This window comes from Nannobrachium achirus, assembly GCF_963921795.1.
Source record: "Nannobrachium achirus genome assembly, chromosome: 18".
In the NCBI taxonomy this organism is placed as follows: domain Eukaryota; kingdom Metazoa; phylum Chordata; class Actinopteri; order Myctophiformes; family Myctophidae; genus Nannobrachium; species Nannobrachium achirus.
The window spans coordinates 24333650-24356387 of record NC_137825.1 but is presented as its reverse complement, the minus strand read 5'-3'; the positions used below and the strand labels follow the sequence as shown (position 1 = coordinate 24356387).

Below are 22738 nucleotides of genomic sequence, written 5' to 3'. Positions count from 1 at the left end.
ACATTTATCATTATATGAATAAAAATCATATAAGCATGTTCAGCTTGCTGCTTAGCAGAAATGACATTTTAAAATATATTTTCTTGAACGGTAATGCCCGTTTCCATTACTCGCCGTTAGGGAGCTGCTGTTTCAGACTCTATATAGCATTCAGAGATTGTGGAATAGTTGTCTGGCTACGCGAGACTAGGTAACTGGTAAAAAAAAAAGAAAAATGTGTTGGTTTTGGCAGTATGGATGGCTAGGCTACCTGCAGTGGACCACAATGGGTCCAGCGAAGGGTGGGTTGACAGACTTGACCTTCTTCAGGAACTTGAGCATGCCGATAGGGGAGAAGGGCACTCCGAAGTCAGGCCAGCTGGTGAAGTGAAGCTGGGTGACCAACCTGGCAGTCTTGGACGTGTCGCTGGCCTGCTACACACAAGCGCGCGCACACACACACACACACACACACACACACACACACACACACACACACACACACACACACACACACACACACACACACACACACACACACACACACACACACACACACACACACACACACACACACACACACACACACACACACACACAGAGAGAGAGAGAGAGAGTATTTATCTGATGTACAGCAACAACTTTTGTTGTGATTTGGTTATATTATAAATATAAATGGATTGACTGACTGTCTGACTGACTGACAATAAGCATGTATTAATGTGTTAATATTCTATGCTACGATATGTTGATGAATTGAATACATACTGTAGGACCACAATGGAAACAAGTCCCCAGGACTTTATTAGTCAGGACTTTGACTAATAAAGTATTAAATCAAACAATGAAAAAGGCCCAATGTACAATCTGTTACCAAAGTTTTTCATGACTCAGTAATGTCTGATTTATACTTCGTCATAATGATGACACGCTGTGCGCTTGTAGACCGGCATGCACGACTCCATCACAAAAAAAAGACTTGTTCTCTATCAGTTACACACCCAATGAAGCCTTGAATTAATGGAGATTGTTTTGTTTTTGTCACATTCCTGGGCCAATAATATGATGACCGGGTCATCGGTCAATAGGAGACTCAGTAAGAGAGTTCCAGAGACTAGGCCGATCATCAGATTATTGGCTTAGGAATGCGGCAAAAACAAAAAACTCTCCATAAATTGTGTGAGTAATTCCTTGGGTGAACTAGGCCTACTCCTAGGCCTACTCCTTAAGAGTAAATGTTTACCATATTGGAACTAAATTGACACAAACTCACATTCTGTATGCAGAACTTGCGTATGGTGTAGTCTACCAGGATGGTAAAGTCTTCCACGGCTACCCTGACATTCCCATAGGTCCAGCAGCCCTGGTCGGGCCAGTACTGGTAACACTTGTCCTGTGGAGAGACAGAGGACACAACACAACCACTTAAACCAGGGGTCTTCAAGGTTTTCAGGCCAATTAAGGACCCCTTAGTTAAGAGAGAGATGAAGCAGGGACCCCCACAACCTTTTCAGAGATTCCATAGTTTCATTGTTTGACAGCACAATCATCAGTGTATTTTGGATTTGTGTCAATTTGTGTTTTCAGATATTTAACCACTTGAACTGTCAATACTCAATAAACTTGACCTTTCACTCAGTACTTAGTCTGCTCTTTTTCCCCTCTACACCATAACTCTTTGCCAAAAATAGCCGAACTACAAGCTCATATGCTCATAAGCGCATATGAAAAGCAATGCATCGAAATCTCGTCCTCGCCTCGTGGAATCCAAAGCACCGTTTTCCTCACGGGAGGACAGGTAATTGATTCAGAGGCTTGACTTGAACCAAAAAGCTGCGTGGTTCTGAAATCACACTGTGTAAAATTACAGGTTTCATCTTCACAGCCAGTCCTTTCCAGCTCCCGCCGAGCAGAGAGGCGGTGATGAAACCCTCAAGAGAGTTTGGCGGGTGCCGATTATGAGGTAGTCTCACAGGGGCTTTATTACCCATTACGAGGCCATCGATTTCAACCTGTGCACACGCCTGATTTTAATTTTCTCCACTATCCTTCTCTTATTGATCTTTCTCTCTCTCTCTCTCTCACTCTCTGCTCTGCCTTTTCTGCTGCCGTTCCTCTGAAGCCGGGGCAGGCGGGCCTGCTTGGGTATGGCGCGCACTGTCTGGTAATAAGTGAATCGACCGTTTTGTAAGAAAACCGATTTAAGAAAAGGTCGGAGGGGGTCAATTGTTTCGTCTGAACTCTATTGCACGGTCTATTAAACGGGAAAAGTTTGTTCCACAGTCTATTAAACAGGAAAAGTATATTCCACAGTCTATTAAACAGGAAAAGTTTATTCCACAGTCTATTGTACACTTAAACCCTACGTAAACTTACAGTAATTCCTCTATCTAGTATTTCCCGGCACACCGATTAGTTTGCCGAAAGTAACAGATCTTCTCTTTTCGCCGAATGTTCCCCCAGAATAGAGAGAATATAATCACCAGGGTTCAAGTGGTTAAACAGGAAAAGTCTATTACATGTCCCTATGGAAGGGACAAAGACTTGGGATAGTGTCAAAAACAAATGTATAAGAGAAAACAGAATAGAACACTCACTTCTTTCCTTTCTTTCAGGTTGGTCAGCATGACAACCGTTGCAACCTTCTGCTCCCACACCATCCTCCAGAAGTCTGCAACGGTGTCTTCTTTTGGCCCTGAAAAGAAAGATGAACTAAATGAACGTCCCGTTTCCACTGACCATTATTCACACGTCGACTGACCTTGGTTCAATTCCAGGTCAGACATCTGTGCTGAATGCCCCCCCCCACCCCCCAACAACACAACACACTCTCTCTGCCCTTGTTTTGCTGTCTCTCGCTCCACTGTCTTGTCAACAATGAAGCAGGAATCTTCCGAAAAAACTATCCTAGAAAATAACGTGTTCACGCAAAGAATTACCGTACTTGTTTTCTATCAATAACACACCCCATGAAGCCTTGGATTCCGTTATTGTTGCATTTCTAAGACAATAATGTGATGGCCGGCAGAGACTCCTATTGACCTGGTAGTCAAATTATTGACTCGGGAATGCAACAAAAACAAAGAAATCTCCATGAATTCAAGACTTTGTGGCGTGTGTAATTGATAAAAAAAAATAGTATTTTCTTGGGGTAACTACTGTTATTATAAGCAGGGTTCCCACACATTTTTACCAATTAATTTCCAAAAGTTTTCCAAAACTTTTGCAGAATATTTAACCCAATTTCCAGGACTATATAACAATAAATCAGCTCAATAACAAGTCGCTTACTCCTATGCGTTGCGAGGCGTTGAGCATGTAGTTCAGCTATTTTCACAATTTCTGCCTCTAATATTTGACAGTTTGGCCAATGTTTAATTGGGCATTTCAGAGGTATTAACAAAATCAATAACCAAAGACAATGCATAGCTATTTTTTTCCAGGACCTTCCAGGACCCTTGATCAATTTTTTTTTTATTTCAAAATATTTCCAGGAATTTCATGACCATTGGAACCCTGTATAAGTGTTCTGGAATAGAGGGTATTCCACGCATAGGAGGCAAAGTGGTACATTTCATGCCTTACCTTGTGCTGCTATGAATTTGTTGTTTTCCGTGTAACCCTAAAAAAAAGAAAAAAGTAATCGTTTTGCACTTGCAAATAGCAGTCCACAACCATTTGTTGAAAGGACAACATGTCTTGTTTTGATTAAACACTTTGAAAAGGCCTTAACGACAGCTTTATTTACTGTTGGTACACACAGTGGAGCAATTAAAATGATCTACAAAAGTAATTACTTAAATTAAATGAGAACTCACATCAATGTAGGACGCGTTCACATAGTCTGAGCAGGGGTTTCCATCCAGCTGAGTCAGCACCACTCTGGAATGGTCATCTGACGGATGAAACAAACACGTTTTTTAACTCATTTAGGCATAAAATCTTGAAAAATAGCAGATATACAAGCTAGATCTGCTATTTTTGAAAAATCATGATTTTTTGGCAAATCTTTGAATATCTAATTATTAAAGTGAACATCTGGGGGGGGGGGGGGGGGGGGGGGTCCCTGATACAAAATATTTTGAGGCGGGGGTCGGCGGCCAAATAAATATAATTCTAGGGGTCCTTGACATGAAAGAGTTTGAGAACCATTGACGTAGAATCATGTGTTTTTCAAAAAACCTTAGAAGGATTTAGAAGACACTTATAGAATCGGGTCAAAATTCAAATGTTGGTAAAAAAAAACGTGGCAATTGGTGCCGCGCTGTGAGCTTGTACAGTATATCTGCTATTTTTCAATATTTAAAGCATAAAATAATGTGTACCCGCTCTAAATGGGTAAACAAGGCATAGGTTTTCCAAAGTATTTCACCCCATTTCCAGGCCTATAGCAAATCACACGGTGCAGTGATGAGGCTCTTACACCAGTGGGCTATCAACGCACCAGGACAGACTCGAGTGAAGGTGTCACGTGACAACAAGAGCAGATCTACAAGCTAACAAAGTATCACGGTGCATTGTAGATCAACTATTTTCGTCATGTGATGTCTTGTATACTTTAGGCAGCTCATGCAGCGCAGCAACACACTGCATTTGACCATGTTACCGTACATATGTCACACAATGTCAGACAAAAACAAAACATTTCCAATTCAATTCTAAACCTTTTCCAGGACTGGAAAACAGTTTTTGAATAATTTCAAAATATTTTCAGGAATTTCATGACCGTGGGAATCCTGGGAGAGAGATCGAGAGACAGAGGGAGAGGGAGAGAGAAGAGAGAGTGCTGACAGACGCACGCAGATGCCTCTATTAATTTATTTTCATGCAGCATAAAGGATCAGACTATAAGTGCTGAAAATGAGGGCTCTTCACAAAGCAAACCATAAACATGTGTAATTGAAACTGGAACTGGAGGAAGGAAATCAAAACATGCGTTTGAACTGAGGATGTGGTGTTTCAGCGACAATGAATGCAGTGGTGATCGACCGGGACGCCCTTGTGGCGATGCACGTGTGCACACACACAGGAAAAGCCATCTATCTGCACGAGCACCATAGAGGGTATGCATCGTATGCCTCTCAGGATCAGCACCATGGACAGACTGAGAGGCAAAACATAAAGCAGCATGAAGCATTGGAGTTTGGAAGCGCTCCTCCTCATGACTCCTACTGACTCTGTTTTTTGCCACTCAGTAGGCATTCCCATACAACTTTTAGAAGCCCTATTTTCGGCGATTTAGCCGTGATTAAACCTTGCACACCTCATGGATATGCATGGAACAGAGAAAATGAGCTCTAAAGATCCTGAATTGCATTGGAGTGGATGTCAAATATCGGCGGCGCGACGCTCTCGCGGGCTGTGTAAACAGATGACGGCCGGCGGCCCGGCTCGAAAATTTAAAAACATTTTTTTTTCCCGAACTAGTTCGGGATTGGCACCCTGGACGTTAATACGGTCCAAACTATCCCGGATTGGCACTATAAGAGTTAATATATACTGTATATTCTTAATTTAAAAAATGTAGTCTATCAAAAAGTTATTTGTGTTAAATTGTATTTACTGTATATGTTTGTTTATAAGCTAAATGTCATTAAATAAGAAACTTGATTTCCAGATTTTGCACTCACATGGCAGAATGTTGGGGTATCGGTTCTTCTCTTTGTTGTCCTCCTTATTGGCCTCCTCACATGTTCCATGGGTGTAGCCTCCAGGCAGGGACTGCAACGGTAAAGCACACAATAAACCCTGTTTGTGACTATAGCACTATATACTGTACCATGACGACATTGTTTTTTACATAACACGAGTGGTGGAAAGTAACTAAGTACATTTACTTACTGTAAGTAGGCTATAATTGTACTTGATTACAGTTTTGAGATATTTGTACTTTACGTGAGTATCTCCAATTTCTAATACTTTTACGCCACAACATCTCGGATAAAATATTGTACTTTTACTCCACCACAATTATTTGAAAACTTTAGTTTATTGTCATACCTCCAGACAAGGTCCCCCATTGGGATATCAGCGCCATCTGGCGCTGCAACAGAGTAAAACTCATAAGCTCCCGTACGAGAAATATCATTTGTCGGTAGGGCTGTCAATCACAAACGAGGGCACCGCCCCCGAGTGTATATAAGCCCTGCGGGCTATCATAACTTCCTCTTCCGCACCTCTGCTTACCTGCAACTAGTGTCGCGAACTCAGCCATATAAGTATAATTTTCTTTAAAGTTTAGCCTAAGCGTTGACTAGGAAAGTCGGCCACTGGCCTTTAGAGATTATTCTCCTGTACGTTCTAATTCTATTCTTCCTAACAGTTCGGTCTCTTTTCTTCACTTTCGCTTTGAGTCTTTACTTCTTCTCTGTACGTTCTGCCACGTGTCTCCCTGCCTTAGCTTAGCTTCGCTTAGCTTCGGTTAGCTCACGATGGCAGCTCGTCGACCTACAGTTAGCAGCCTGCTAGCTAGGGTACCGAAGAAGTGCGGCCTTCCCAGCTGCAACGGCCTCATCGCCAATGAAGATACACATCCGTTCTGCATTGTCTGCATGGGGGTAGGACACGCCTTGGCCTCTCTGTCCCCTCCGGCCCCGGCCACGGGGGTGAACTGTGCTGAATGCCTCCAGTACGATGTTCCAGCCCTCGAGGCACGATGCGAGATCGCTGCCGCAGGCTACGGCCTTCACACCACGGTCTCCGCCGGAACCCTCCCAGACACCTCTCCTCGTGTGCCGGACAGCGCTGTACGCCACAGCGCTGCTTCTCGCCACGTGGTTAGGCCTCCAGCGGCCTCGCCCTCTGCTAGCTTCGGTAGCCCCGTTGCTAGCGGGTCTGCGGCCCCTGTTTCCACTGCTGTTTCTCCGACGGGCTCGACTGGTGCCGTGCCCAAGAAGAGAACATGCAAGACCGCCCACGTTGTTTCTCCGCCAGCTACAACGTGGATCGTCCCCCCCAAGGAATTCCACCCTCTAGTCGTCGGGGACATTCCTCTCTCCTTCTCCGTCCCCCAGCTACGGGCTATGCGGCCACCTAGCCCCGTCTCCTGGCATGCTAGCGACGGAGACGAACCGGAGCTAGAGGACTACGACATGGAGGAGTTGGACACGGAGGGTGAGTACTCGGAGGAGGACGAGTCCTCTTTCCCCTCCGGACAGGGCGGAGGCGCGGCCAGGGTGGTTCCTCATGCCGAGGCTTCCATCTCCGCCGCGTCCTCCCAAGCCCCTTCTGCCTCTCTCCCCCCTTCCATGCCGGCTGGGGCGAGAGGGGCAGCGGCGCAAGACCCAGACTCCATCCCCATGGACGAGCTCTCGGTGCTGGAACGCGCCGCCATCCGTTGTGGCCTGGAGCTGCCACTCGGAGATGCGCCACTCGGACCACGGGCTAGGATTCCTCTCCTGGGCCAGGATTTGGAGTCCTCTCCCCCGCGTCGGATGGAAAAGCTACCACTAGTCCCAGGCTTTGCAGAGGCCCTGCATTCAACCTGGACTACACACAAGGACCCCCCCAAGCTCCCCTTCCTGGTCGATTACCGCGACTCAGAGAAGGCGGGAATCCCCTTGTGCCCTCCCATGGACAAGCTGATGGCCCAGTCCCTGGTAGGGAGCCTCAAGCCCAACCATGAGCGGACCGGTCCTGGAGGCCGGCCTCCCCTCAATCTGGCCGTGGGTAAGAAGCCTCCTGGGTTTGCCATCCCCTTTGACGACAAGCAGTCTTCAAGGGTGAGGAACTCTTACAGATCGTCCGCGCTGGCAGCCAGGACGATGAACGCCACCCAGCTGCTGCTTTCCTCCACCAGGCGCCTCCTCAGCGAGATGCGGGAGGTGCCTGACGTGTTGGTGGAGGAAATGGACAAGTCGCTGCGCATGCTGATGGACTTGAATGTCCACGCGATCGAGTGGCTTGGACATGGCATGGATTATTGCATCCAGGCGGAACGTGCCAGGTGGCTAGACAAGGTACAGTGTCCTGGCAGTTCTGGAGAGGAGACCGGGAAGATCCTGCAAGACCTCCCCGGCCACCCTACCTTCCTCATGGGCGGTGGACTGGAGCTTCTCCGCCAGGAGGTGGCGGATAAGAAGATCACTCTGGAGCTCCTGGGAGCCACGACGGACCCCCAGGTACCCAGAAAGGAAAAGAGACAGGGACGGAGCAAGGCCCCTGGTCAGGCTGACAGGGGGCGCTCTTCCTCCAAGCAGGGGAAACAGAACAATCCCCCTAGGACCCCCTCTTCTTCCTCCGCGGGACCCCCTCGCACTGCAGCGGGGGCTCAGGCCCGCTCTCAATCCCGCCACCCTCCCAGGCACGGGATACCGGCCAGCTCCCACAAAGCCCGTGGGAAGCCGCCGCGAAAGTGACACTGGACTCTGGCGGGGTCCCCCTGAAATTTCAGGGGACCCCCCCTTGCAAGCGCAGACGTTTGGACAATACAAACTATGTTTCTCATGCCAAGAAATCAATGTTTATTCCTCCTCTGTGCTCTCCTCCAGTGCCTGTAATAAAAAGTGTGTTGATGAAACAATGCCTGTTTATTTCAAACCCACCTGCTTTACTACAGACGACCCCATTTTGCATGAATTTAACCAGTGTAGAGAAGTCCAGGCTGGAATTTCTTTCCACTCAGATAATATCGCTTCCTCCAGTCATGCCGCTGGTGACTCCGCGCCTTCCGGCTCGGCGTCTAGCGGATACGGATACGTGCCCGGATATGGAACCTTTCCCTCCCGGCCCAGTAGTTCCGCTCAGGCGGTACAACCCCAAGGCTTCTCCGTTGCTCAGCAACACGTTAGCACAGTGTGCAGAGCAATGGAAACGTTGCAATCCGAATCACTGGGTGTTTCGGACGGTGACGCGGGGTTACAGACTACAGTTCGCGAAAAAACCCTCCCTATCCAGCAAGGTTATTTATACTCGAGCCCGCGGCTTGAAGGCCGATGCCTTGAGGGAGGAGATAAGCTCACTATTGCGCAAGGGCGCTATAGTGGAGTTATCACGCGACCAGAGCCGTTTAGGCTTCTGGAGCCGTTATTTTCTGGTTCAGAAAAAAGGAGGGGGGCTGCGTCCGATTATGGACTTACGTGCTCTGAACAAGCACTTGAAAAAGTTCAAATTCAGGATGTTGACGTCAGAGTCACTGATGAAATCAGTGAGACAAGGGGATTTCCACTGTTCAGTGGACCTGAAGGACGCTTATCAGCACGTCCTCATTTATCCCCCACACAGGAAGTTCCTGCGGTTCGCCTTCGAGGGGCGCCTGTACGAGTACACGGTCCTCCCTTTCGGTCTTTCTCTGAGCCCTCGGGTTTTCGTGAAAGTGACCGAGGCAGCCATTGCTCCACTGAGGCATCAGGGAGTCAGGCTGGCGAACTACATAGACGATTGGATGATTTCCGCCGCCTCCTGCTCAGAAGCGGCGCGCCATACCAATCTGGTGTTGTCACACCTGAAGGCCTTGGGTTTCAACGTCAACTTTGGCAAAAGTATGTTGTTACCCTCCCAGCAGATTTCCTTTATAGGAATATCTCTGGACTCGGCCACCATGTCCGCTCGCCTCTCCCCGGAGAGGGTGGACAGGTTTCTGGCTTGTCTGGGCTCCTTCCGACTGAACCAGGTGGTCAGGTACAAGGAGTGCATGAAGTTGACTGGGCTGATGGCTTCAGCAGTGCAACTTCTGCGTCTGGGCAGGTTTCATATGAGACCTTTCCAGCGGTGGTCACTGGCGCTCAGGATTCCTTCCCTGCAAGGGTACAGGAAGGTGACAGTCAGCCAGGTCTGCATGGACGCTCTGGTCCCATGGAGGGACCAGGCGTTGTTGACAAGTGGGGTCTCCATGGGCGAAGTGGTGTCACGCAAGGTGATCACCACAGACGCCAGCCGCTCGGGGTGGGGCGCCACCCACGAGGGGCGCTCAGCCAGGGGTCTTTGGACCCAGGCCATGTTGGAGTACCACATCAACTATCTGGAATTAATGGCGATCTACTTGGCGCTCAAGCATTTCGAACCATTTCTCCGGGGTTGCCATGTCCTGGTCAGGACGGACAACACGGCGGCCCTGTATTATCTCAACAAACAGGGCGGCCTCTCCTCGTGGACGCTGGATCAGCTGGCGCGCGAGATGACCCTCTGGTGCTTGCCTCGGTTGAGGTCCATCAGAGCCTCCCATGTCCCGGGCCTTCAGAACGGCGGCGCCGATCTGTTGTCCAGGGGGGAGCCTCGTTACGAGGATTGGTCTCTCCACCCTGCGGTGGTGAGGCAGATTTTCTCCAGGTTCGGTCGACCGCGAGTCGACCTCTTTGCCTCCCAGGAGAACGCGAAGTGCCCCCTTTACTTTTCAGTGAGGGGACCTTCTCCTCTGGGGATGGACGCGTTTGCTTACGAATGGCCACAAGGTCTTCTCTACGCGTTTCCACCCCTGGAACTGATTCTTCCCACTCTGGAGAGGATCAGATGTTCCAACCAGGAGGTTCTTCTGGTGACACCATCCAGGGGAGTGTGGAGGTCTCTGATCACCCCACTGCTCTCTCAACCCCCTTGGCGGCTTCCCTTGCTCAGGGATCTGCTGCGCCAGGCAGGGGACGAGATCTTCCATCCAGACCCACGGGGCCTAGACCTGTGGGTTTGGCCCGTGAGAGGGAGAACCTGCTTGCAGCAGGCTTCTCACCGATGGTTGTAGCCACTATTCAGAGTGCTAGAGCCCCCTCTACTAGGGCTGTGTATGATGGAAGATGGAATGCCTTTTTGGACTGGTGTGAGCTACAGGAGCCACCTGTGGTGGCTCATATAGCTTCGGCCCAGAAGGTGTTAGATTTCCTGCAGGACCGCCTGGACCTTGGTCTGGCGTTCTCTACACTGAGGGGTTATTTAGCGGCTATTGATGCCTGCCACCTGGGGGTGGCAGGCAAAGGCCTTTCTAAAATCCCTGAGGTGGTCCAGTTCATGCATGGTGTGGACCATTTGAGACCTGTGACCAGAGCCTTGTTTCCTGTTTGGGATCTACAAGTGGTTCTTGAGGGCCTTTGCAAGGCACCTTTTGAACCGATTGGGAGGACCTCTTTGAAACATTTAAGTTTCAAAACAGCTCTTTTGCTTGCCTTGTCTACGGCTAAGCGTGTGAGCGACCTTCATGCGCTCTCTGTGAGCCCTGATTGTATGAGGTTTCTCAATAATGACTCCAAGGTTCTTCTTAAACCTCATTTGAGTTTTATTCCTAAGAACCGAGTGGTCCCGAAGGAACCTGTTGTTTTGACGGCTTTCCATCCTCCTCCGTTTGCATCAGAGGAGGATAGGCGTCTTCATTGTCTTTGTCCAGTTAGGGCCCTGAAGGCCTACTGTGATAGGACGGTGGACAGCAGGTCTACTTCTCAGCTTTTCGTGGTCATGAATGCCCGTCAACGAAAAGCGGTGTCCAAACCCACTCTGTCGAGATGGCTTGTGGATGCTATTAGGTTGGCTTACACCCGGTCTGGGTCTGAAGTGCCGGAAGCACTTAAGGCCCACAGTACTAGGGGTGTGTCTACCTCTTGGGCTTTGTCCAAAGGTGTCTCCATTGAGGAGATTTGTGCAGCGGCGAATTGGTCTTCGCCGTCTACCTTTGCGACCTACTATCACCTGGACGTTGCGCCTTCTGCTATGGCGCATACGGTTCTGGGTGCTGCTGCCCTTCCTACTATGTAGTGGGGCGGCTCTCTCCCCTTCCTGAGATAGCATGTTGCTGTCTCTAGAATACGTGGGGGGACCCTGAGTTTTTCCCTTATATTATTGCAATTTTATAAGGTGGACCTGTGTCTGCCCTTAGTGCATAAGGCAGGCCTCGGTCTGTCAGGGTCTTTTTCTGTCTGAACACGCCCAGGCCCTGTGGGTCTGGGTCGGATCAGTCCTGAAAGGGGTCACGTCGGTTGACAGGACCTCCTTTCCGGGTGTGGTCGGTGTGCACGACAGTCTTGTCGGTTCATGACTTCTCGGGGAGTATATGAGTCCCAATGGGGGACCTTGTCTGGAGGTATGACAATAAACGTATAGGTTCCGAACGGAACCATGTTTATTTAATACCGGAGGACAAGGTCCCCCAGAATAAAGCCCCTCGGTTCGCTAGTTGCGGGCGCAGAGGTGCGGCTTTAGAGGAAGTTATGATAGCCCGCAGGGCTTATATACACTCGGGGGCGGTGCCCTCGTTTGTGATTGACAGCCCTACCGACAAATGATATTTCTCGTACGGGAGCTTATGAGTTTTACTCTGTTGCAGCGCCAGATGGCGCTGATATCCCAATGGGGGACCTTGTCCTCCGGTATTAAATAAACATGGTTCCGTTCGGAACCTATACGTTACTAGGTACTTTGATTATTATTACAAAACATACAGTAGGCCTACAACATTAACCACTTCAGCCCTATATGCATTTCGGCCATTTGAAAACAGACGATCTGTAGATCTGCTATTTTCAAAAGATTTGTATACATTTGAAAACTGAAATGGGACATTCTGCATAATGAGCACTTTTACTTTTGGCACTTTAAAGTACATTTTGATGCCAATACTTTTGTACTTTTACTCAAGTAGGCTGTATATCATGTCCTGAATTCCAGACTTTTGCTTGTGACAAAGTATTTCTATATTGCGGTATTGATTATACTTTTACTTATCGTTGTTGTCGAGCGGAAACCTTGTATCTCCAAGTTTCAAATGTGTACGTTCTTTTGCAAAGTAAAGCCCTGCTTCATCGTACAAGGCCGTCGCACAAAAGTAGTGGAAACAGCTGATCTACAAGGACACAACGCCGTGCTTGTTTTCACTAGTTTAAATCATTTTTGGACATAAGGTTTTCACCCGACAACAACGTTATGTAAACAAATGACAGTACTTTTTCCCACCACTGCATAACACCTTGCAAAGTGAAAAGCAGACGCCCGAGGCATTGTCCCGTATATATAGGGCTTTGTTCAGCGTCGGTATAGGCACTTCCTCTGCTACCTACATTAAATAGAGCTCCCATTAGAAGCCTAGAGAACTCCAACTTCCTCTGTCTGCAGCGAGCGAGCGGAGCTGCCCTCTGGACGAGTTCACCCGGTTATGACTTCTTGGATCTGACTGAGTCATGAGCCTGAAGCTCCATTCCAATCACCTCTGGTCCTGAATTATTATCAGAAATAGCTAAAAGGGAATTTTTGTGCGTGTGTGTCATGGATTCTATGGTAATTTATATCTTGTTTCCTCAAATACAAAAATATGCACACGGGAGATCCCATGGTATAGGAATCTTCTGCTTTCTGCTCCAAGCGGAGAAACATCCGGCCGGCAGCAATATATCTTTCCATAATGCGACAGCCGTGGGGTCAAATTGTATGTATGTGAAATCCAAATGGGAATTTTACAATTGGTGATGCTTGCCAAATGACCCATCAAGCAACACTCTTTAAAATTCACGTAATTCAACTTAACTTAAAGGGAGTATAGTGACTCTCCCAAGTCGCAGTTATCTGATCCAATATAGGCTTAAATCATGACACGAGTTAAGCGCCTTTCAGACGGGGTGGGGTGGGGGGGGGGGTTGACGCACCATAGTAATACATTTTCAATGAGAAGCGGGCGATTATTTGGGATGCGCGGGGAAGCTGAGGAGTGGAGAGGCGAGTCAGCACGGTCCCGTGAAATTCTCTCACGCGTGCTCGTTTGTGAACGCGCCTGCGGGCGGTAAGAGCTGGATTGTGGTCATCGTTGTAAATATCGCCCGTGTTTAGTTTACTTGCAGAGCGATTGTGTTTATGTATACACCGCGACACGATCCCAGCTGATCCAAGTCATACTGGGAAACTACAGTATAAGACTCACGTTGTACTCCTCTCTGAAGAGCTTGCCGTCGTCAGCGGAGCGTAGCCGGTACTCCTCCTCCAGGTGCTCCACGGGGATGGGGAGGTAGATCTTAGAGGCTGAGGGCGACCTGGGCAACAGGACCACCGTCTGTTGCTCTGTGGAGGTTGAAGAACGAAAATGAGGAACGTACATTAGTAGCTTCCTTCCACCGAGGCTGATGCTTCAGAGTTCCCCCTGTGCAGGCTGAACCACATTAAGGTAGATGCTTCAGAGTAGCCCCTGTGCAAGCTGAAACACTTTAAGCACTCCTTTGTACCCCTGGACGTCAAAGGAAGACTCTCTTTTGGCGGTGTTTCGCCCTGGCTATTCAAGAACAACTTCACAAATTATAGTAAAACATGGAGTGTAATATTCTGTATGCCTTCAGTTCATACTGTACTTGATATGCATCAAATAAACTGATCTCATGTTATATCCATGGACTTCCCAATTATCCAAGCTTTAGCAATAAAACTAGCCTATAACTTAGAATGGAAGTTTGGTAACTCCTCAAAATACATTGCAGTTACATAAAGTAATATACATTCATACACATTTTTTATTTGATGCATATCAAGGCATAAAGGCATAAAGAATATACTTCCTGTTTTACTATAATCTGTGTAGTTATAAATAGCCTGGGCGAAACGGCATGGAAGGAGGGTCTTCCTGTACATCAAAGCCCTTAATGACAAGCTAGCCAGTGCCAAACAACTCATAATGCTGCTTGTACAGTATGCTAATGTGTTTTAACTGTACAGGTGCACATTTTTAATGTTAAAGGAGTAGTTCACCCCAAAATGACTTTTTTTCTATTGATTACTCACACCAGGGAGACTTGAGTTCAATAATACTTTTTGGTTTCAATCGTATTCCTAAGACAATAATTTGATTACAATAAATTTACCCCCACTGATTCCGGATGGGGACCAAAATGCATTTGGGTCCCCATCTGGAATCAATGGGGGTAAAACATGTTTTGGTCTTAGAAATGAGACAAATACAGTAAAATATTATTGAACTCAAGTCTCCATGGTGTGTGTAATCAACAGAAAAAAAGTCATTTTGGGGTGAACTACTCCTTTAAGTTGATCTTACTGCACACTATTATGTGTTGTACATTATGTGTTGTACAGTGGGCAGTGTGCAATTTGTTTGCAGTCTCTTGTACTGCATGTTATCTCTATGTATTTTATATTATTGTACGCATCTTGTCATTTTATGTTTAACTGCAGATACTGTATGTTGTTTTTGTAACAAATGTCCTCTCGGGACAATAATGTCTATCCTATCCTTTGCTGTCCTTGCCAGAAGCAATCAAGATCTAACTCATTTATCGATTTGTGAGGAAGAAAAATGATTAGCATGACATTGAAGTGACACTTCAATCAATGATGATTCAACTGAAAACAATCAGTGTATCTAATAGTTGTTCAGTGAGTACAATTTTGGTTATTCTTTACGTAAATTGGTACATTAGGAACATAACACATGTAGTACATTACAGTAAGATTGGGTTGCGTTTTAGGGTAATCAGTTTGACCACTACTGTCCTTTGGACCATTATTAACAGTTCATCTCAAAAACAGTGGTTAACAGAAAGGCATGATTCTAATGTCACTGTTGGACGACGACGATACCTCACCATAGGTTACACCTCAGTAATGACACACACAACTTTGTGGACAGTCTCACTCACTCGCTCGCACGTACGCGCACACACACACACACACACACACACACACACACACACACACACACACACACACACACACACACACACACACACACACACACACACACACACACACACACACACACACACACACACACACACACACACACACACACACACGTGTCCTTTGGGGACAGTCAGATCGGTCATCATTTAACGTCACCGGTTGTTAGGGAGCCCGTAATAACAAGAAAGGCCACTTACAGCATGCTGCAAGTCTTTAATGGATACCTGGTAACCCATACAGCAAAAAATATGTCATTCATATAAATATATATTTCACATGTACAGAAACGGGCCAGAAGATTGTACTTTAAAATAATGCCTTTTGACACCAGAAATATGATGTAATATACATTTATAATTAGTATTATGTATAATTGTATTAAAGGGATATTTCACTTTCAAAAAAACTTTTTGTCATTTCATTGTCTAATCAGGCTTTTATGAACACCCTGGACAGTTTTTGAATTTCTTAATTCAGTATTTAGATATTTAAAAAATGTTATTATAGTTTGAAGTTATAATGGGTTTGTATAGGAAGGTCCTGGAAGGGGGAAAATGGGGGGAAATTAATATCAAATACAGTATCTAAATACTGAATAAAGAAATTCAAAAACTATTCAGGGTGTTCCCAAAGGCCTGATTAGACGATAACATTACAAAAGTTTTTTTTTTAAGTGAAATATCCCTTTAAATTACTATTATGTTAAAAAGAATAAAAATGATTTTGTCTGTATATGCTGAAGAAATATATATCTTTATATCTTTTTTGCTGTATTTGTAAGCACCCACTAGGCCATCGTGCGTCGTTAGAGCCCAGAATTTGAAGACCTGTGTTAGTAACATGAGGGACCTGATACCTCCACCCTGTATACCTGACCTGATGGTACAGTGATGGACAGAGTCTCTGTGCTGTTCCCAACCTCTACAACACAACACAACACAACAAAAGCCCCCAGGGTTAAATCGACGCTCTCGATTTTACTGTGCATAACACTATGGATAATAATACTATGGATAAATATGCCATTTGGTATATGGAATGACATACTCTCGTATGTCGTATGTAAAATTACATTCTGAACCATTTCTATCTTCAATAGCATTATAGCACACTCTCATGACATGACTTAAATTGAACTTTTGAGTGAAATTACTTCCAAACCATACTCTGAAACAACAGTCCTAAAACCTGACATTGATAAAGTGATTGTCCTTCATACATTTGTATTCAAAAGTCTGGTAGCGAAAAGCCCATTACCAGCCCACTTCCTCAACTGGTTGAATTAAAAAAAATGGAATCCATTGGAACGAAAGCCCATTACCAGCCTAGTTCCTCAACTGGTTGAATTCAAAGAAAATTGGAACCCTTCCACATACTGTAGTACTGCTGATGGTGGCTTTTGTCTTACTAACGGTCTGAATAACAAAGAAAAATAGGGCATTCCATGTCATGTATCATTTTTAAGATCATATATTGAGGAAGACGCGTGCATATTTAACAGAAACGTTCAGCCAATTGAAGCTGAAACACTTAGACGCTCCAACGTAGGAAACTGGACCTCAGTTGGCACTGCTCTTGTACCACTACTCCAAATCTCTTTGCCAAAAAATAGCTTATCTACAACTCACAACGCACCAAGTTGTGATGCGTTGTTAGCTTGTAGATCAGCTGTATTTGGCAGACATTCCCCCCAGAATATGGATGCTGCGGTTCAAGTGGTTAAAAGGGCATGAAACCCTAGCCTGTTTTCTTGTACAGGTAAAAAACTACAGAAGGGTAAACGTACAGAAGAGCTGTCCTTATACTGTCGTAAACCGTGATGTGTAAGCAACACAGCTGCAGCCTAGAAAATAAAGGGGTGTGATAGATTTAGATGCCAGTGTGCAAGTATTGACAATACTTTTATCTTGCTCAATACTTGCACTTACTGGCACACCTAAAAGCTAACACACATTATTACCTAATAATGTGCGTATCACCTTACACACATTGTTAATTTTCTCAGCCGCAGCTGCGTTGCTTACATCAACGGTGTGATATAAGGTCAAACCTGACATGTTTTTAACCTTTTTAACCTGTACAGGAAAACAAACTTACACAATTGGCCTAGGCTCTCATGTCTCTTTAAAAAAAGGCAATAGAGAGGCTCAATCAGCAACTTGAAATCCGGTTAACGTGTTTGTTACGGCTAGTGTGGGTGTGTTCTAGTGTTTCCCAAGTAAAGCCCATATCCTACTCAGATCCCAATCGGAGAAATGTAAGAGCAAAAAAAAGAAAAAAAAGCAGTGGGAACTTTGCTCTACGTTCTCCATTGTTTTGGTAGATAAGAGACATGCAGCACTTCCTTAAGGAACTCGCATAAGTCCTAAGACCAATAGCTGTCATCGTACATCAAGTGAATTGGCTCTTGGAAGGTAAACTGTTTAACACAATGCATGCTGGGTTATAACAGGACACCAACTCAATGTTTTTTTTAATTTCAAGGACACCCATTCTGCCCCACAAAGCCAAGGTGACACACCAACTTAATTTGTGTATGCCAGGTCAAATTAAGACTTTGTGACTTTGGGGGATAAACAACTTCCTCGAGAACAGGTATACAATTAGTGTAATATCATTTATATGTTGAAACACATTTTTCAGTGTCTTCTTCTTAGTTACTGCTCTTTGCTTTGTAGGGCAGAATAACTCTGACAGTGTACAATTGGAACCAAAAGTACCATTGCGGGTCCATTTGGTTCAATTTGTACACTGAGTTACAGCCCACTCAGGTCCATTTGGTTCCATTTGGTTCCTAACCATCGACCATTTTGCTGGGGATCCCCCGGAACCCCCTCAAGGACTCCACTTTTGGGAACCACTGGTCTCTTTCAAAGAACATACGACACGTAGCGCCAAAAGTGCATTGGACGTGATAACGGTAGCCACTGAAACAAAGCTATTATAGTATTATGTTTTCAGTCTCTATTAGCCCCAGGAAGTCAATGATACTGCAAAAGAAAAACACTGGTGGGAAATCCTGTTCAGAGCATTGTGAGTCACAATAAAAACCACAGATACCACCACATATATACTCTCTCTCGGTCTTGTCTTCTATTCTCTCCCCACCTGACACGTCCGTTGCCATCTGCATGTTTCGTATACTTGTCATAGCTGCTTGTCAGCCTGACTCCGTCTCACTCTATTCAGCTAAGTCTCTTTGCCTGCCTGTCTGTCTGTCTGTCAATCCATCTGTCTCTCCGTCTCCTAGCGAAACAGACCACACAACAGTGTTACCTTGTTCTTCCAGGATGCCATTCGGTATCTTCTTGTCGACTGTTGTGACAACAGCTTTCCTCTGGTTTCTTAACCTGCCGGTGGAGAGAAGATGATTTGAACACAGAGAGAAACTTAAAATAAAAAGAATAAAAAAAAAAATAACATAACACTAAAACAAAACACTCTAACAAACCTCCCCCCAGACATGTCCACCTCCAAACATGATGTTTTGGGCTATTATTCAATGCTCAAACCAGTTAATCTCTCTTACCATCTGAAGCTTGAGAAGCTGCTCTTTCTCATTAGCTGAAGTAGTGGAACGCGGCGCACCTACGCAAGTCCCAATATGTTACAGAATTTGCCTCTCCACTCTCTGCTTTGCTGTGGGTGTGTGTGCGTGTGTGTGTGTGTGTGGGAGTGGGTGTGTGCTTGCCTGCCTCTGCCTCTGCCTTTCCTTAACTGCCTGCACTTTCAGTTAAGAGCAACAAGCACGAGTTAGCGAGCAGGGCTTCCTGCACGGTCGCCGCCCTCCATGACTAAAGGAGGAAGTGCTGTCATGAGCCAGGCTCCGCCCCTCTCCGCCAGGCTCCTGGCAATCTGCCAGTCAGCTAGGGTCCATAGGTGAGGCGGGTGAGGGCGAGGCAGAGAGGTTTTATCGAAGACTGAATTTAGACTGCAGTCAAATCAAATGTAGCCTGAATCAGATCTGAGCCACATCCAGATTGGAATCTGATTGGTTTAAATGGTCACATGTTCACATGTAACAAATCAGATTCCAATCTGGATGTGACACAGATCTGATTCAGGCTAGATTTGACTGCAGTCTAAATCCAGCCTTTAAAAGCCGGAGTTGAACCTGAGTTTCCAAAAATAGCCGATCTGCAAGCTCACAATGCGTGGCGCAACTACCCTGTTGTGAGCTTGTAGATCGGGCTATTTTTGGCACACGACAGCCGCAAGGGTCGTTCACCCCACAAGCACTATAACTACAACTATATTGTTAACCATTGCCATTGTCATAGTTATGATGTGAAATCCAAAAAGTTTTCTGAAAAACCCATGTCGCTATATCAGCGGTGCTGAAACCTTTTAATGTCAAGGACCTCCAAAATGATATGTAATTGGCCCGCGGACTCCCATCTCAAAATGCTTTGTTCCAGGGACCTCCAGAAGACTTGATATTTGCACTCTGAGATTTGTACTCTGAGAGTATACAAGAGGAACCAAATGGACCCTTACAGGCCCATTTGGTTCCTCTTGTACACTCTCAAGAGTTAGTGTATTTGCGGTCTGTGTGGCCCCTAATAATCTGAGAAACACTGAAACAGGGGGTCTCAGGGGTTAAAGCCCCAAAAAATCTCAATACTGAAATTTATTTTCAGGTCATGTCCCAAATGTGATCTTTGAAACATGGCGCGCGCAGTGCACACCAATATTTGGGGTGTTTCCCTGTAGTTCTGAACTGCCTTCGCGGAATGTGTGTATGCCAATCCATGCTTCATTTTATAGAAGTATCTTCTGAAGTTCTGTTGTATTCTATGCTAGTTTGGCCAATTCAAAAACTCATATCTTGAAATTATAACTGCTTTGTAGTTTGGAAATCACTTGACTAGCGTTTTGACAACTTTCTGATTCACGCCGCGGCCATCGCAACACCTCCCCCTTATTATTTTTTTTGCGGATCTGCACTGATCTCGGAAATAGACCCTATGGAATCCTCAAGACTGAAATCAGTCCCCAGGACTGAGAACTTCCATGGTCTTCTTACCTGAGGAAGTACCAGGCCAGCAGCGCGATGAAGAGCAGCAGTATGGAGAGCACCAGCACGGTGGGCAGGATGTGGGGGTTGGACGAGCGGGCGTCTTCTGAGGAAGCAACCACAGGCACAGGCACAAGGCAAGAGGGTCAGGGAGCAACAGTTCAACGTTAAGGGGAAGAGGAAAAGAGGCCGGCGTGCATGGCCCGGACCATGGGTGACCCAAGGGCCAAGGCTGACTGTGAGATATGTGTTTGTTTGTAATGCCTGTAGAGTAGTGCTCTAAACTTTTTTATTTATTTTATTCTCTTTAAAAAAGGCCAGTCCACACCAATGCAATTCCTTGCAACATGCATCTACTTGCAACCGTTATCCCCAATGGCAGTTGCAAGGAGTTTGCTTTGGTGTGGAGTGGCCTTGAAGCTGTTTTGTTGCAAGGAGTTTGCGACTAGTGGCATTGGTGCCTATGGCCTTTAGATATGGCGCAGCAGGATACTATTCTATTCCAGAAAAAAAGTTCCAAATCGTGGCTTATAGAAAATGTTGCTTAATAGTACGGCCACCGCTCGATTCCATTCGTACACTCTAAAAGCTACAGACTTGTGAGGGTCCGGTTGGACGCTCCCTGGACTTTGTGAACCACTGCTGTATATGATTATCAAGCGTTGGGTTGGGCGTACAGTAAGTCCCTGTGACATACGGTACTAGCGTCATGTCCAGGGGGTGTGGGGCTGTTGTTTCCCAAGACTACTTGCTATAAGATTATCTAAACATTCACACGTGGTTATGTGTACAGGTACACGGCAAAACCACAAGTGTTCTTTCATCTCCGAAATAGGGCTGGAGCGGTATGGATTTTTTAGTTATCGCGGTAATAACAATAAGTCACTGTTTACAGACGGTATGACGGTATCGCACAAAGGTTGTATTGCAGTTATTGCACCCAGTCTAGACTGCACAAATGAAACGTCTTGCAACAGCCATTGGGGATATGGTTGCAAGTAGTTGCATGCAACAGTTTTAAAATTGTTGCATGCAACTACTTACAACCATATACTCTTTGCAAAAAATTTGTTGCAAAGAGTTGTGACTGGTTGCATTGGTGTGGACTGGCCTTAAGGCAAGTTCACACCCAGCAGCAGCAGCAGCACGATAACTCTCGTCAAAGTTCTTCTGGTGTCATCCACTTAAGCTAAAAAGTGTTTTTAAATAATATCTTTAGTTATAAAAATAATCGCGGTTTTGAACTCGACACCGCGGTATCCATTACACAACCGCGGTACGGCGGTATTGCAGTTATTGCACCCAGACCTACGAGTCCGAAAGCGTAAAGATTTGACCCGTGAGGGTCGATTTATCTGCGTATAATAAGCTTGTTTACACACATGCTCTGTGTCGAGTCCCACATGAACGAGGCGTTGAATTATACGGCCACGGCTGCTGGTCACAGCAACAACCAGGGTTTTCCTGATTTAATAACTGGCGCTCCTGTAGCAGTATTTTGTCTGCAGAGATAAGCATCAGGGGCCACACTCGTTTCAAGCCGCCAATAAGTCTTAGGAGAAAATGAGAGAGGGCTCCGAGGAGGCAGGGGAGCCTCGTCCGAGGAGGGCCGCCTCTGGCAGCCCAGCGGTTTAGCCGTGTTTATAAGCCACAGTAAGCTGTAAATTACCGTCCAGAGTTTGCCCGGGCTTCGTCGCGATCCCAGTAATAACAAGTCTGGAGGGGAGGCCATTATCAAGCACAAGCATGCAGCTGACAAACAATAATCATATCTTGGGAGGGGGGAGGGGTAGACGGGGGAACAGGGGTGTCGCACCAAATTCTGGGCCCTGGGTACAAGGATTCACTCACATTTTGTGCTTTAACTATTGAAAAATAGAAGATATACAAGCTCACAGAGCTTGTAGATCTGCAATTTTTGAAAAATCGTGAAAATTTGTGCGGAGTCTGAATATTTCAAATCCTTCTAGTCTTTTAAAAACCTATGTTTCTATGTCAGTGGTGCTCAAATATTTTCATGTGAAGGACCCCCTGTATTTGGCCACAGATCCCCATCTCAAAATATTTAGTTCTAGGGACCCCCAGAAGCTAAATTTGAGTGAATGTTCGCTTAAAAGTAGCAGATCTATAAGCTTGCAGCGCGGCACTTGTATA

General features: G+C 46.0%; 1 protein-coding gene across 3 annotated transcripts in view; it reads right to left on the bottom strand.

Annotated features, from left to right (window-relative positions):
* Positions 1 to 22738, bottom strand: part of ptprea (protein tyrosine phosphatase receptor type Ea) — a 130266-nt gene that overhangs the window by 10897 nt on the left and 96631 nt on the right. Inside the window, exons 4-12 of one of the 3 annotated variants that reach the window (XM_080747128.1) lie at positions 20594 to 20690; positions 18844 to 18917; positions 13805 to 13941; positions 5610 to 5700; positions 3798 to 3874; positions 3565 to 3601; positions 2577 to 2674; positions 1253 to 1372; positions 251 to 414 (exon numbers count right to left, since the gene is read on the bottom strand). In XM_080747128.1, coding sequence (XP_080603254.1) covers positions 251 to 414; positions 1253 to 1372; positions 2577 to 2674; positions 3565 to 3601; positions 3798 to 3874; positions 5610 to 5700; positions 13805 to 13941; positions 18844 to 18917; positions 20594 to 20690 — 895 coding nt within the window. Of the gene's footprint in view, positions 1 to 250; positions 415 to 1252; positions 1373 to 2576; positions 2675 to 3564; positions 3602 to 3797; positions 3875 to 5609; positions 5701 to 13804; positions 13942 to 18843; positions 18918 to 19096; positions 19175 to 20593; positions 20691 to 22738 lie in introns of those variants that run through there. The other 2 variants (XM_080747126.1, XM_080747127.1) reach the window with 2 other exon arrangements.